General features: G+C 30.0%; 1 protein-coding gene across 2 annotated transcripts in view; it reads right to left on the bottom strand.

Moving 5' to 3' along the window:
• The window catches only part of LOC142326148 (luciferin 4-monooxygenase-like), a 65,312-nt gene that overhangs the window by 18,999 nt on the left and 31,498 nt on the right, over positions 1-14,815 (bottom strand). Inside the window, exons 4-5 of one of the 2 annotated variants that reach the window (XM_075368367.1) lie at positions 5,811-5,976; positions 1,579-1,851 (exon numbers count right to left, since the gene is read on the bottom strand). In XM_075368367.1, the coding sequence (XP_075224482.1) occupies positions 1,579-1,851; positions 5,811-5,976 (439 nt within the window). The remainder of the gene's footprint in view (positions 1-1,578; positions 1,852-5,810; positions 5,977-14,815) is intronic. The other variant, XM_075368377.1, reaches the window with a different exon arrangement.

Below are 14,815 nucleotides of genomic sequence, written 5' to 3'. Positions count from 1 at the left end.
AATCGTACTTTTATTAGTGAAGAATCAAACAAATTCATGCAAGATTGCTAGCATACACAACACAAGTCGTATTTCGTCCCTTTGCACGTCTGAACAAGCGTTGCAGACGGCACTTTGCAAGTCTCGACACATTCGTTGTACTGAATATGGAATATGCAAGTTTTTACAAATAACAGTCGCTGAGCTTCTCAAAACATTATCTGCCTAGATTGATACGCAAAGTCAAGCCAACATTTTAGTTCTTCACTATCGAAACCAGATGAATTTTCGTGGACCCCCGCTTACAAATTGTGAACCCCCATTTTTTTGTCACGCCAACGTAGACCCCCGTCGGGTCTCCTGTGGACCCCTGGGGGTCCACCTGGACCACTTTGGTAATCAATGGGTTAAAACAGTATTAGCTGTGTGTGGTCTGGTTCCATCTGGAGTTTTCTAATTTGTTTTCTTTTTTTATTAATGTTAATAAAATATTAATTAAATAAAAGCTTTTTTAAAAAATAATTTTTTGTATGTAATCAAATATATTTTTGTAATTTTTTTTTGTTTTTTTGAATTCTTTTTAAAATTTGACCTTGAAAGTGGTGAAGAAAGGTGTAAAACATATTTTGAACAATTATTGTAAATTTCCCATATTTTCAACTACACTAAACAAGTTATTCAGTAGATTTGGGTTTGCAAATACTCTTCAGATAAACATCTAAAAACTATTTTTTTTAAATTTCAATTTTTTAAGGGGTGCAACAATGTACGACACAATGGCTCAACCAGCACTACCACTGCTTTCTTGACTAAAAAATATAAAATAAAAACAAAAAATTGACCATGACGGGAATCACAAGTATTCTACAATTTAATAAACAATCATGTTCTGAAATTGCAGAAAACATATCCAATCTTCTCAAAAGGCACGAGTAAATGTGATTATAATGAAATAACAGCAGCATTAACATTCAGAACTTCTACCAGTCAGCAAAGAAAAAACTATTTGCTCGATATAATCCATAGTCTTGTAGATCATGGTTCATTTTATCAGAACCACACCTTCTTTCTTTTTTCTGTTTTAGCCTCTGGAATTATGCCACGGTATTACTTCAGAGGATGATATATATGAATGCAAATGAAGTGTAGTCTTGTAGTCTCAGGTCAACCATTCCTGAGATGTGTGGTTAGAACCACACCTTCTATATGATGAAAAGATTTTATTATAAATTTTTCATCTCATTTATATTTTTATGAAAGTGCAGTACAGTAAACATTCTATTTAGTAAGATTTCAAAAATGTTTTTATTTATTTTTTATGTATTCTTTATTAAATGCTGACCTCAGTAGATCAACACTGTATCTTAAATCAGGTATAATGCGACAAGCTACACAAATACTTATCTAAGTTTTACTGTCTAGATAAAATCTGAAATCATAAAAATATATGATGTTTTTCCTGTCCCAATTCGATTGCCTCCAAAAAAAGAGACGTATAAGTTTTGTAACACAAAAGATTAAGTTAATAGTAATCTCTAACTACTAATGCTAATTAAAAATATAGCCACTGAATAAGATATAATTAATTTGTACATTCACCTTTCCTTGAGCTTCTTCAACAAGTTTTCCAACAGAATTGAACTTATTACTACCTTCTGGAGCAATAGTAACAACGATTGTTAATTCAGTCATTCCATATCCTTGACGGATAAATTTGATACCAAGTCTTTTCATCACTTCTTTAATAACATTTTCTCCACATGGTGCAGCTCCGCATAAAATAGTTTTTATGCTTGATAAATCAAATTTATCTACTAATGGATGTTTAGCTAGAAATACCATTAATGGTGGAACCATTGGCAAAACGTTAATCTGTAACAGGTGTAAATTTTTAATACTTTTTTATTTTTAAAGAATATTCTTTTTGATTCAGTAATAGCTGATCTGAACTTTTCTTTAAAGTTTGCAAATTCATAAGCATGATATTAGAAAAATAAGGAGACTCAGATTTGAAATTATAGATGAATGAATATTCTCCTAAACTATGAAATCAAGTTTTCCAAAAATCGGATAATATTAATGTTATTTCATGATTGAGGGTCTCATTAATTTTAACACTGTACTTTTTTGTATTATGTATTCCTTTAAAAAATTATGCAATTCTTTTTAAAATTCTAAAGTCCAATTTCTGAGAATAAATCTCTAAATTAACAGTTTCATCAAAATGATTGTGAATTACCTTCTAAAATATTTTAGCAACAATTTGTTTAAAATTCTATTTGGTTGAATCTTTTTCCTTTGAAATTTTTTTTGGCTAAAATACTTGCTATATATCACAAAAAACTGTTTTGCAAGGAGGTTGAAGGACATAAATATAAAGAGATTAAAAAATTAAAATTAATAAAAAAATTTATTAAGTTAAAATTGAAATAACAGTTCTACATTTCAAAATAACTTGTCTTCTAATATTTCAAAAAATGTTTTTACACAAGTTGCTAAAAGTTTTACAGTATATAATTGTTATCCATTTTTTAGGAATTATGTTCTGAATAACTACACCATCAAAAACTAGTATGCGACCAGGGAGAAGCTTAGAACTATCCAAAAGAAGTTAATATCCCTCTCCTAGGAGATCCAAGGAGAGTTTTTAAATCTGACCACAGGTTCAGTTACATATTTGATAAACAGAAAGACAGACAGGCTGACACAGGACTACAACATATCCACTAATCATATAAATCAGTTTTATGTAATTTTTTATAAACAATTATCAAACCAGACTTTTTTTTTTTTAATTATTATTGCACATGACTTCCCTGCCGAGTGAAGACAATGTACAAGGTAAATTGTTTTTCAACAAAAAGGGATAAATTAATTTTTTGTTTGTTTATAATACTTTTTATTATGAATGTATGTAAAACACTTTAGCTGTAAAATATACCAGTCATAATTGCTTTCTCTGGACTATTGTAAGACTAATCTAATGCATTCTGCCAAATAAAAAGAATATATAAGAAACATATCCCAAGCTTACTGATTTAATTTTTTTTTTTATTTAAAGATTATACTACCTCATAATATGTCATACATCCTATTTGAGTTCAACAGTTGGTCTTCTTCAGTCTTTATCTAAGCATTCCTGAAAGAGTGCCAGTAATAAAATTCCAACAGCTAAATCACATTAGCATCATTAATTAAATCTGATATGATTTTTAAAAGGATTAAAACATAAATTTCTTTCGCATTCCACTAAATGCATTCAAATAAAATTGTTTAAGGAGCATTTCAAATATAAATATATAAATATATATTGTTTTTTTTTTGTCTTCAGACATTTGACTGGTTTTATGCAGCTCTCCAAGATTCCCTATCAAGTGTCAGTCATTTCATTTCAGTATACCCCCTACATCTACACCCCTAACAATTTGTTTTACATATTCCAAATGTTGCCTGCCTTACAACTTTTCCCATCTACCTGTCCCTCCAATAAGCGACTATTCTATTATGCCTTAAAATGTGGCTTATAAGGCTGTCTTTTCTTTTAGCTATATTTTCCCACATGCTTCTTTCTTTATCAATTTGCCAGAATACCTCTTCTTCTGTTACTTTATCCACCCACCTGATTTTTAACATTCTCCTGTAGACCACATTTCAAAAAAGCTTCTAATCTTTTCTTCTCAGGTACTCCGATCATCCAAGTTTCACTTCCATATAAAGCTCCAAACATATACTTCCAAAAATGCTTTCCTGATGTTTAAATTAATCTGATGTAAGCAAATTATATTTCTGATCTACCCAAGAGTATACATTACAGAATAGTAAACAATTGCAACATCATAGAGATAGGAAGTTATAAATAGTAACAAAGACAATCTTGCTGGTATTTCAATTTTTACTTAACAAAAATTAGTATTGATTAAATTTTTTTAATTTCTTTGTGTATGTGTTTTGCATGTACATGTTTTTGTGACTGATTTTATAATGATATTACACTGACAATAAGAATACTCCATGAAACTGTTATATTTCACAAGTGTTCTACCTCCTCTTATACTGTATCTGATAATTTAGAATTTGTTTTAATACATAATGCTACTAATTTCAATACAGAAGTATACAATGTTTGATAAATAACATATAAATAATCTATCATTTAATAAAAATAATGATAAAACATAAAAAGAGCTAATTAAAATATATTTAAAGACCATTAAGGATTCTCTTACTTGCCTTAGACACTGTTTAAAATAAATTTTAACCTAATCACTCTAAATGTATTAAAAAAACAACAAAAAATATCACAAGATGACGTGAAAAAAAAAATGTTTTACATTGAATCCTCATGACATGAATAAAAAAAAAATATTAACTGAATTACAGTTTATATTTCTGTGTATCGGAGATAAAAGACATTATGTTCATTTTTTTAATGAAATTAAAGGTTTTAAGTTCCTATGCAATTATTTTTTTCTTTTTTTCAGTGGTGCAAATCACTATGTCCTAAGCCTAAAAATAAGATTTGGCCAGTTGGAAAAAGAACTATATACCAACATGCTTTTGAGGTAAAGAGCACACTATATGGACATGTAGCTGTTTATCACCAGAAAATTGAGAATAAGCTAGCACTATATCCAGATAATGCCCTTTACCCCTATCACTATAGTGTGATTAGTCTTTTCAGTTTCGTGAGCCAACTTCTCTGTGAACATGACAAATACATTTGTGTGTGCATTTTGTTTGCTTCTCTTCTTTATTCAAATGAGTTTATCATTAAAATGAATTCAAAAAGTAATTTACATAAAAGGGACATAACCTCTTGTTGAGTGATGATGGTAAATCTTGCTTTGGAGGAAACAAAAGATAACATATATGAAAATAAAGGTAAGAGTACAAAATAATACCATATATAAAAATACTAAGAATAAGATATCTTTGTATTTTTGCTTTAAATTAACTTATAATATTAAACCAAATGTTCACAAAATGTGCCTCAATTCTGTGAATGAATTATATAAATATACAAGGACAATGATTTTGTTAATAAACTGTTGATGTCAGACAAAACTCATTTACATCTTAACAAATTTGTTAATAAACAAAATTTTTATTTTAGGTCACTAGATAAGCCTACATAGCTACACCAGCACCCACTCGACAGCAACAAGGTTATTGGGTGGTTTACTGTGTCATTGTATGGGATAATAGGTCTTTAATTTTTTTGAAAATGAGAATGTCCACATACCTACAGTCACATCAGACTGATACATTGCAAAATATACTTTGTTGCAAAAAACTAAAGACTTTTTACAAATGATTGATAATGCTTAGTTTCAACAATATGGATCAACATCATACACAGCAAGAATATTGATGCTGCTGTACTCCAATTTATAGGGTAAACATACAATTTCAAGAAATGTGATTTCCAAGCCTCCTGATTTGTCGGTGTGCAATTCCTTCTTGTGATTTCTTTTAAGGGATCATCTTAAGAACAAAGTGTATAGTATTCGACCTACTAGAACTAAAATCCAAGATCCAAACAGGAACTGTTGAAATTTTGCATCAAGCCACGCACATTTTCACTATGAGACTGCAGGGATGTCTATGCAGAGATGGAGCTACTTGTAAGATGTGATTTTCAAAAAAAATTTTGTGTATGAATTCATAAATAGCATGTATTTTTCTATATGAATGTTATAAATAGACTTGTTTAACAAACGTTTTTCTTAAAAATATTTCATGTTAAAAATTTTCTGTTTCCCTGAACTACTCTTTAAAATTGTAAACTGTTCCATGTAATAATACTTTATAATTCATATCTTATCAGTTACCTTATATTTTTCAATTGTAGACAAAAAGAGGTGTTCTTCAAACTTAGATAATAAAATCATCTGAAGTCTAGTCACTGCTGAAGTTAATATCATTCCATAGCCATAACCATGATAAAAAGGAACTAAACCTAATAATCTTTCTGTTTCACCACTACTATGTCGGCTCCTATAATTAGAGAGATAATTCTTTTTAAATGCATGCACAATTGAATGTTTGAATTGCATCCAAACAGATAACAACACTCAATTATCAACCTTTTTTATATCTACCTGCTTACTCATTCATGCATTTATGCTAGTTTTCAGAAGTAAGACCAGTTGCTACACAAAGCCTATGTAGCAGTAAGAAGCTATCAACTATCTTTGGTTGGGAGTTATAGTACATCAGCCAATACCTTTCAAGTAAAAAAAAAATAATAAATAAATACCAACCTCAGTTTAGAAATAATGAGACATTATAGCAGTTGGGAAAAACTTAGGAACTTTTTAAAAGCAGATAATCTTTCTGCACTTGATACAATAATGCAATATCATTCATATAGCACAATAATAGTTAACAGACTTGCTACGTTAGTGTACCAACACAGAGAATTTATTGCATAAGATAATGTTAAATACTGTACTCTAAACACTATTTATTTAACTGTTAATAATTACAAATATAATAAATGAAAAAATAATGGTACTTGTTTAGTAATTGTAGGGAGGAAACAGTTGCTATTTGCTCTTAATCAACAATTCCATTCTTTACTGCGTTACATTGACGATTGGTTTCAATATCTTTTTTACAGTACAATCACCAATCCTTATATGCTTTTTAATCTCAGCCAATGGTAGATTAAAAGCACACAATCATAATAAAATTGCTTGTAATGTAAATAGTAAAAGAATAAACTATGATTAAACTTTTACAACTTTTATTTAGATTCAAGATTGACTCCATGCTTTCACTCATTCTGTTCCATACACTCATAGTAATCAGATGCTAATAGCAAATAAATAAAACAGTTTAAAATGGATATTTGAAGTTTATCGAATATCAAAGAAACATATTATGTTAATCACATACAGTGGTGCTGTAATTTATGTGGGTGCTGGATGAAAGTTAACAGATTAACAACTGGTTTCTGAATTCACAAATTCCATTTGTTACTACAGTAAGATTCATATACTGTTAGATGAAACAGCTCACTTCAACTGCATAGTGTGAGAAGCGACTGAAAATCAGTAATGACACCATAATGCTCCAGCTGTATATAAATGTGCGTGGATGGTTAAAAAGGTTGCCAGGTATTTAAAAAAGAAGAAAATACTATTATTGAGTAGATGAAATAATAACCCAGGATGAGTATTACTTTAGCAGTGGATTAACAGGATATCAACCAACAAACAAAGCAATGTTTTTTTCCTTATATTGAAAGAAATCAAGACAAAATATTCAAACCTATTGCTGCCAATATTGCTGAAGTAACAACTATATATTTCAATTTCTGGAAGGCTTACTGTGCAACAGTGTTAGAGGAAGCAGGCTATGAGAATTTTAAGGTAAACCATAAATACCACTTTGTGGATCCTAAATCCTGAGCACACACCTGAACAGTTGAAAATTTGAAGGGTAGTGTGCAAAGTGTAGAAATAAAAAACACTGTGGAACAGCATGCCATCATATACAATTGTATTTAGTTGAGTTTCTTACGGTAGCAACAAACTTCTCTGAAAAAGACAAGTTTAGCCCTCATATATTTGCAGATTTTTTACCTCCAGCAACTGATTATTGCTTAACGTAATAAGTACATCATATTAAAGTAATGCAATATCATTGACTAATTTGTAACTAGAAAAACAGACTGGCTCATTGTTAATAAGAGAAGTACAAAAGTAATTAATACTTTAAATTAAAGTACATTATTTAATTGGAGATTCTTTGACTTAACATATTTTTTATTAGAAAATCTTTGACAATACATTGATCTGATTTTCATAATTGTTACAGGTTTTTATGTGAGAGGAATATATATTTATAAGTCTTCATCAATTTGTAAACCAAACATGGAACCTGATTCCCTATCATCAACTTTATAACAATATTATCAATAATATAATTTACTACTTAATTAATCCTGTTGTAAGAAAAAGAGATTTTCCTTTTTTATACACATTCATGTTTTGGTTTTAATCTAATGACATCATATAACTAAACATCTCTTACAAAAGTTTCTCTACGGTTTCTAAAATGTTTTTTATATTTTACTTGGCAAACGTGACAATTTACTAAGTGAGTATGCATTTTCATTTCAGTATGACAGTAGTAATCTTAAACCTTTAGATTGAAAAAATTATTTATTTTATGTCATTATTCTGGTTTATTGCATCTTATTTCATAGAATTACAGTCTGATAAAGGGAACTGATACAGAATATTATCAAGCATAACTGTAGGCAATACTAGGCAGTAAGGTAAAATGTGAGATAAATAATAATGAAAGCACAACAAAAATTTGGTAAATAATGAAACAAATGTAGACAAAATAAATAAAATAATTAATAACAATAGCTTACATTTTTAACTAAAATCGATTTAATACATAACCTAATTTTTTGGCAAAAATTTAATTACACATTTTCACAAAATCACCATAAAAAAGTTAAAAATTATGCATAAAATTAAGTTTGGTAGTTATATATCTTTAAAAGTTTTTTTTTTTTAATATATATGTATAAATAAAAATTATAGGAAACTTCCAGAATTTAGTGAAAATTTTTCAAAGTAAAGAAAATTTAAAAAAAAATCCCTTTCGGCACACCGGAAGGTGGAGGTAGATTTCACCGGTGCTAAGTAGGAGATAAAAAAGATTTCCACCTTAAAGTTAAGAAAAACTTCAAATATACTGAATACGATAATTGTTGCATGAGAAAAAAGTTTCACATGTTTAGCATACAACAATCCCCATTTTCTTACAATTCCAGCAACATTTTGGTCATCCCTTACCATAAGGGTTGATCATATCAAAAAGTGTTTCAGACAAAAATTTTAGGTAATGTTTAGAGGACTAACGACCATTTTAAACCAATTCGATACTGTGCCTATTAAAGGAGGTATGATTTTTTTTGTCTTTGAAACCCTATTTTTTCCAGCCCCTGGGCCAATGATTGGTGATATCAAAAAACCTTACTTGGTTAAGTTTTAGGCCGTTATCCAAAAAATAGTAGGAACTTTAAATGAATTTGATATTTTACTTAATAAGAAAGTTATAGTGATATTTTGTTTTTTTGAAAAGTCCCCCCATTTCCATCCTTATGATCTGATTTTGCCCACTAATGAACTCGACAGAGATTTTGGGTTGTCATATTTTCTGAATCAATTTGAAAGTGATTGACACAAAACTATGACCGTTATCGTTTCCATAAGAAAGTGAAATATATGTATATATAAATGTTTTTTCTAGTCAATACTTGTAAAACCCATATTCCTCTGTACCAATATATTATATTTTTTATAATCAAAAACCAACTTGAGCAACCCAAATAGAGAATTACAAAGTAAATGAAATGAGACTTACCTTATTTTTTATTCCAAAAGAACGTTTGCGGGATCCCACATCATCAGTTACACATAAAAGATATATTTATACAAAATTACATATCAAACATAACTTTTTTTAAAAATTAAAATATTAAAATATATGCAAAAATATATAGAGTCAATTAAATATAATGACTACACACAGATATATAATGATGCCATATTTATATATATGTAGTTTACATTTAATTGACTTTATATGTTTTTGTATATATTTTAATCTTTTAATTTAAAAAAAAAAGTTATGTTTGATATGTAATTTTGTATAAATGTATCTTTTATATACAACTGATGATGTGGGATCCTGCAAAAGTGCTTTTGGAATAAAAAAATAAGGTAAGTGTCAATTCATTTGCTTTGTAATTCTGTATTTGGGTAGTTCAAGTTGGTTTTTGATTATAAAAAATACAATATATAAATGTATATATAAACTTTTGAACTGACTGTGGTTTTGCAGTCTGGGGGGATGTGAAATGCAGATATATCAAAATTTTCCAGAAGTCGAATCATTGTACCCATTACAATAGGTAGCTTTCTTACAAAATCTACCTGAAATTGCTTATTGAACATTCTTACTGCCAAGCAATTTGAATACTTGAGTAGATGGGTATTTTTCGGCATGCCAGCCTAAGGAATGGTTCTTGAAAGGTGTCAGCAACTTATTCAATAGTGAAAATGGTCAACCAAATGAAGGCTGATATCTGAACAACAGAATAGTGATAGGGGTACTGGATAAAATATGAGTATTTCTTCAAACGGATCTCTGCATGGAGATTACTAAAGAGATTAACCAAAAATATAATTATTATGACATGCTTTAAATCTGATCATGGAATATGATTATCTCATCTGAAGACTACAACCCAACACAATTAGGTTAGACCAAATGGTATTCAGATTCATATATAAATGCTATAATAGAATGAAAATAAGATAAATTGGCTGGTTCTGAAAAAAATATTAAACTTGAGACACTAAAGTCAAGACCAGATCAAGAAAAACAAAACAATAAAAATAATAAAGAATTACTAGGTGCATATTATAATGTAACTGTCCACTTGATCACCATTATTTGGAAAATGTATTAAATCATTTTTAAAAATAAATTATTTCTGATTTCCACCAACTTGTTTACTTGGCCTTTGTTATTTTCACTTTCTATAGGAGAGAATTGAAAGCTTAATGGCAATTCTTTCTTATAATATTCCACCAAGACTAGAGAAATCTGAGGTATATAATTAGCACCCCACAAAACATTTGAAACTTTAAAGTTTTGCAAATATAATGAAGTGTAGAAGAATCACTGTAAAAATCAATTTCATGATTATAAAAAAGGAGATATTGGAAGGGAACGCTACAGGTTTTATTATAACGTTCAATCACAATCTTGTTTGATGCACACTTTTTAACTCAACGTACATCCTGTTTCTACATTTTTTACATCGATGTTTACTTTTATGAAGGGTTACTGTCCTTGTCTGCAGAATAAAAGGCCACGTTCCTGAAGGGGGTCCTTACAACTGCAATGGTTTTGGGGCAAGTACAAAAGCAGATCGTCTCAGAATCAGTGGATATTCACAGGAATATTCAATATCAACATAAACCAAATAGATATTCATCGATTGACAAGGAATCTGTACATATCCAACATGCAGCTTAATAGATGGCTGAAATCATGACAGAATCACTCCTGAAACTCATCAACAGAAGAGACCAGAAACTGGACCGGAAAGGATTAATAGCTAGGGATATCGGTGGCCAAAGAAGAGTGACGTTGATAACATAGATCCAATTTTCGCAGAGAGGTTCAATTTCAGATGAATATAGAAGTTTCTCTGAAGACGACACAATCAATTTCAGAAAATGACATTCGTACAGAATCACTTTGGCAAACCTTCTCAGTGAGCCGAACACCAGCTTGGGCATCACGGTTTGGTAATGCAAGAAATTCTCATGCCCAATCCTAATGCGAACCATTACATGGAGGGAAAGTGATATGCAGCCAAAAGGTTCACCCTAAAATGAATGAAATGTGAACATGGGTCAACATCAGGGGAGAGGAGAACCAAATGGAACTGTCAGTAAAGGAACTGGTGAAAAAGCCAGATGGAAAAATGAGGTCAACATAACAGCAAGGATGAGCCTCAGAAGCCTGCCACCATAAGATCTGCTGGATGTCATAAACGACATCAAAAAAACAGAAAAGTGACCAATGTTTATGTTGTCCAATTCGAAGGGAACCAATTAAAGATGAGTGATGTGATGTAGATATCAAAGGAGAGCAACATCCATGTAAGAGGGGGAAGTTATTCACAAGCAAAGCACTCTTCAAGAAGAAACTGGAATACTACTCAAAGAAAATCTGGAAGAGTACAAAAAGATATTGTGTGATATGAAAGCATAAAGGATAAATAACTCTACTCTAAAGAGGGTGAAGACAGACACGGTCCTAAAGAGGGTAAAGACCAACTTTAGTTCAAACTTATGTAGATAACAGCAAGCTTTTTCTTTTGGTTAGCGGCACTACATCAAACAAAAAAGAAGCAAAATACTGAATTGGAAGCCTATGATGATGGCTCTAGGTGAAGATCACAAGATCAAATACATTTATGTCAACAATTCATACTAACTGAACAAGATGTTGAAGCTTCTGACTGTACCCAAAGTGGCAGGGAATATGGCACACAACAGCCATTTCTACAATAGAGATACTGAAGGAATGCGAACTGAAAAAAAGAGACCTAGGCTGAGACACTCTCATTCCAATTATGCTGATCTACAGGTTGCCAACTGAATTCAGTTTAAGAATCCTGTACAGGGTTACATTGGACAGAGTTACTGACCTGCAGGAAAATGACTCTGTCAGCTCCCACACAGCAAAGAATACAGTGGATCGTGGTTTTTCATGTACTGCAAAAATGTTATAGGGACCATCATATTAAGCAATTCCCAAACCATACCACTGATTTTCATAGGCTATTTCAAACAGAATGAAACTAAAAACAGGAACTGCCAACATGAGGCTGAAGATTAGAATGAACGCAGTCATATTTTCTGTTACAACTGCTTACTGCCTGATGATATATGATTTCATTATGTGCATGATTTTAACAGATATGATCAGAAGACCGGTATAGTCAGTCGAGGCACAAGTCTAAATCTAGCAATATATACTCATTTACTTGAACACAAAAAAAGCAGTGAGCTTTTTTGGTAATGAAAACATTCTCCTTGCCTCCAGCATCTACAAGTACAGAAAAGCTTTTCTTTGATAAATTATTGTCTCCATACAAATTCTCCACAAGAAGAGATTTGTTAATGTAAAAAACTCTGAAAATACAATTCTTTGCAATTTTTCCTTATTTTTTTAGAAATTCCTGACTTTTCCTGACTAAGTTTATATTTCCTGACATTTCCTACCTGTGGGAACCATACTGTAATGTTACTGAAATTAAGTTCTGCATTTCTTTCTCTAATACTGTTTGTTTCCATTTTAAATTGAACTAAATATATGAATGACATTTGCTGCATCATTTTGATTTACATACAAAATGTTTTTACAACGCATAAATTTTTGTATGAAAAATTTATTGTACTATATTTTTCATTAAAATATTTTATTTATAACAATTACAAATTATTTTAAATAATTAGATTACAACAGATAAATTTTCATATAAGATTTAGCAATGCAATAAGTTTTTTATATGAAGTTATATTTGATAAGTTTTTTGTAAAAAGTTATATATTTTTAGAACATTTGATGAAAAGTAAGACCAGCTGTAAATTTAAACCATTCACTCTTTCTTATGCTAATAAAAATTATTTTTACTGTCCCATATTTTTCATTGAAATAATCTACTGTCATAATACATAATTGTGATTAACGATTAAATATCGGATATGAATCCTGTAATTAAAACTCCTACTGACTCCATCACTCTTGAATTCGTTGATTTCAACGAATTCAAGGGTGATGGAGTCAGTAGGTAATCAAACAGTGAATTAAATCTCATTTTACAAGTGGAACTTAATGATTTGGTTCACAAGTTGAATTTATCAAAACAGTAAGCAGAACTTCTAGGTTGACGCCTAAAAGAGTGGAATTTATTTACAGATACCAAAATTTCACATTTTAGAAACAGAAATAAAAACTTTCTGAGATATTTCAGTATGAAAGATCTGCTATGTCCTATTGTAATATAGGAGGTTTGTTGTTTGATCTGGATAATGTTTATAATGCTGATGAGTGGTGGTCTCATTCATTGATTTTTCAAAAAGAAGTTTAGAAGCAGTGCTACTGCATAATTCAAACAAGAACTCTTCTACACTAATAGTATTGGAATCAAAGAGACATATGTAAGCAAGTTATTAATTTTGGAAGCAGTCAATTATGATGCTCACTTTTGGCATATCTATGTCAACCTGAAAGTTATTGGTCTTCTTCTCAGTATGCAAGACGGCTCTGTAAAATACAACTGTTTCTTATATTTGTGGGACAGTTTGCAACCAGTGAACATTTTGTAATTACAAACTGAAAATGTATCCAAAAAAGAGACACTTTAACTCCTGCACAAAAAATATTAAGTATTTTCCTTTTGTCAACCCTCAAGTGTTATTTTGCCACCTTTACATATAAAATTGGGGTAGATGAATTCTGTTAGAGCAGTAAATAAAAAAGGAGAATTTAAATATTTTAGACAAATGTTTCCTAAATTAAATAAAGCAGGAATATTTGTTGGACCTCACATTAGAAGTCTGCTCAAGAATGAAAATTTTGACATAAATTTGAATATATAGCTAGCAAATGGAAGTCATTTAAGAATGTCGTTTATGATTTTCTTGCAATTAACAAAGCAAAAAATAATTATCTTTTAATATAAAATCTTTTGTTAAACTATAAAGATTTAGACTGAAAGATGTCATTAAACATTTATTTTTAGCGTTCACATCTTGACCTTTTCCCACTAAATTTGGATGCTGTGAGTGACGAACAAGGGAAACCCTTCCACCAAGATATACGGAAAATGGAGGAGGTTATACCAAGGTAGATAGGATGAATCAATGATGAGTGACTGCTTTGGTTTCTATAAAGAGAGGATCCTACCATACACAAAAGGAAGAAGTAATTTATTAGTTCATTAATTCAAATCATCAAACTTTTAGGTACATTTTATCTGTTATAACTATATTCTACAAGTTTTTTTTTTTTGCTTAAAAAGCAAAATAAAATATCATCAGTACTGAAAAATATATATAATACTACAAAATTTATTATACCTATAAACTTGGTCACTATCAAAATTTCATTCTATTTACTAATTTCTGCGTAATTACAATTTAGAAATTTCTGGATGTATAACAAAAATGTGATGGGTATAGAAAAACTGATGTGATTTTCAGATTTAGGAAATAAAAAAAAG

This window comes from Lycorma delicatula, chromosome 1, assembly GCF_047948215.1.
Source record: "Lycorma delicatula isolate Av1 chromosome 1, ASM4794821v1, whole genome shotgun sequence".
Taxonomy (NCBI): Eukaryota; Metazoa; Arthropoda; class Insecta; order Hemiptera; family Fulgoridae; genus Lycorma; species Lycorma delicatula.
Note: the sequence above shows the minus strand (reverse complement) of the source record. Positions and strands in the feature narration are given on the sequence as shown.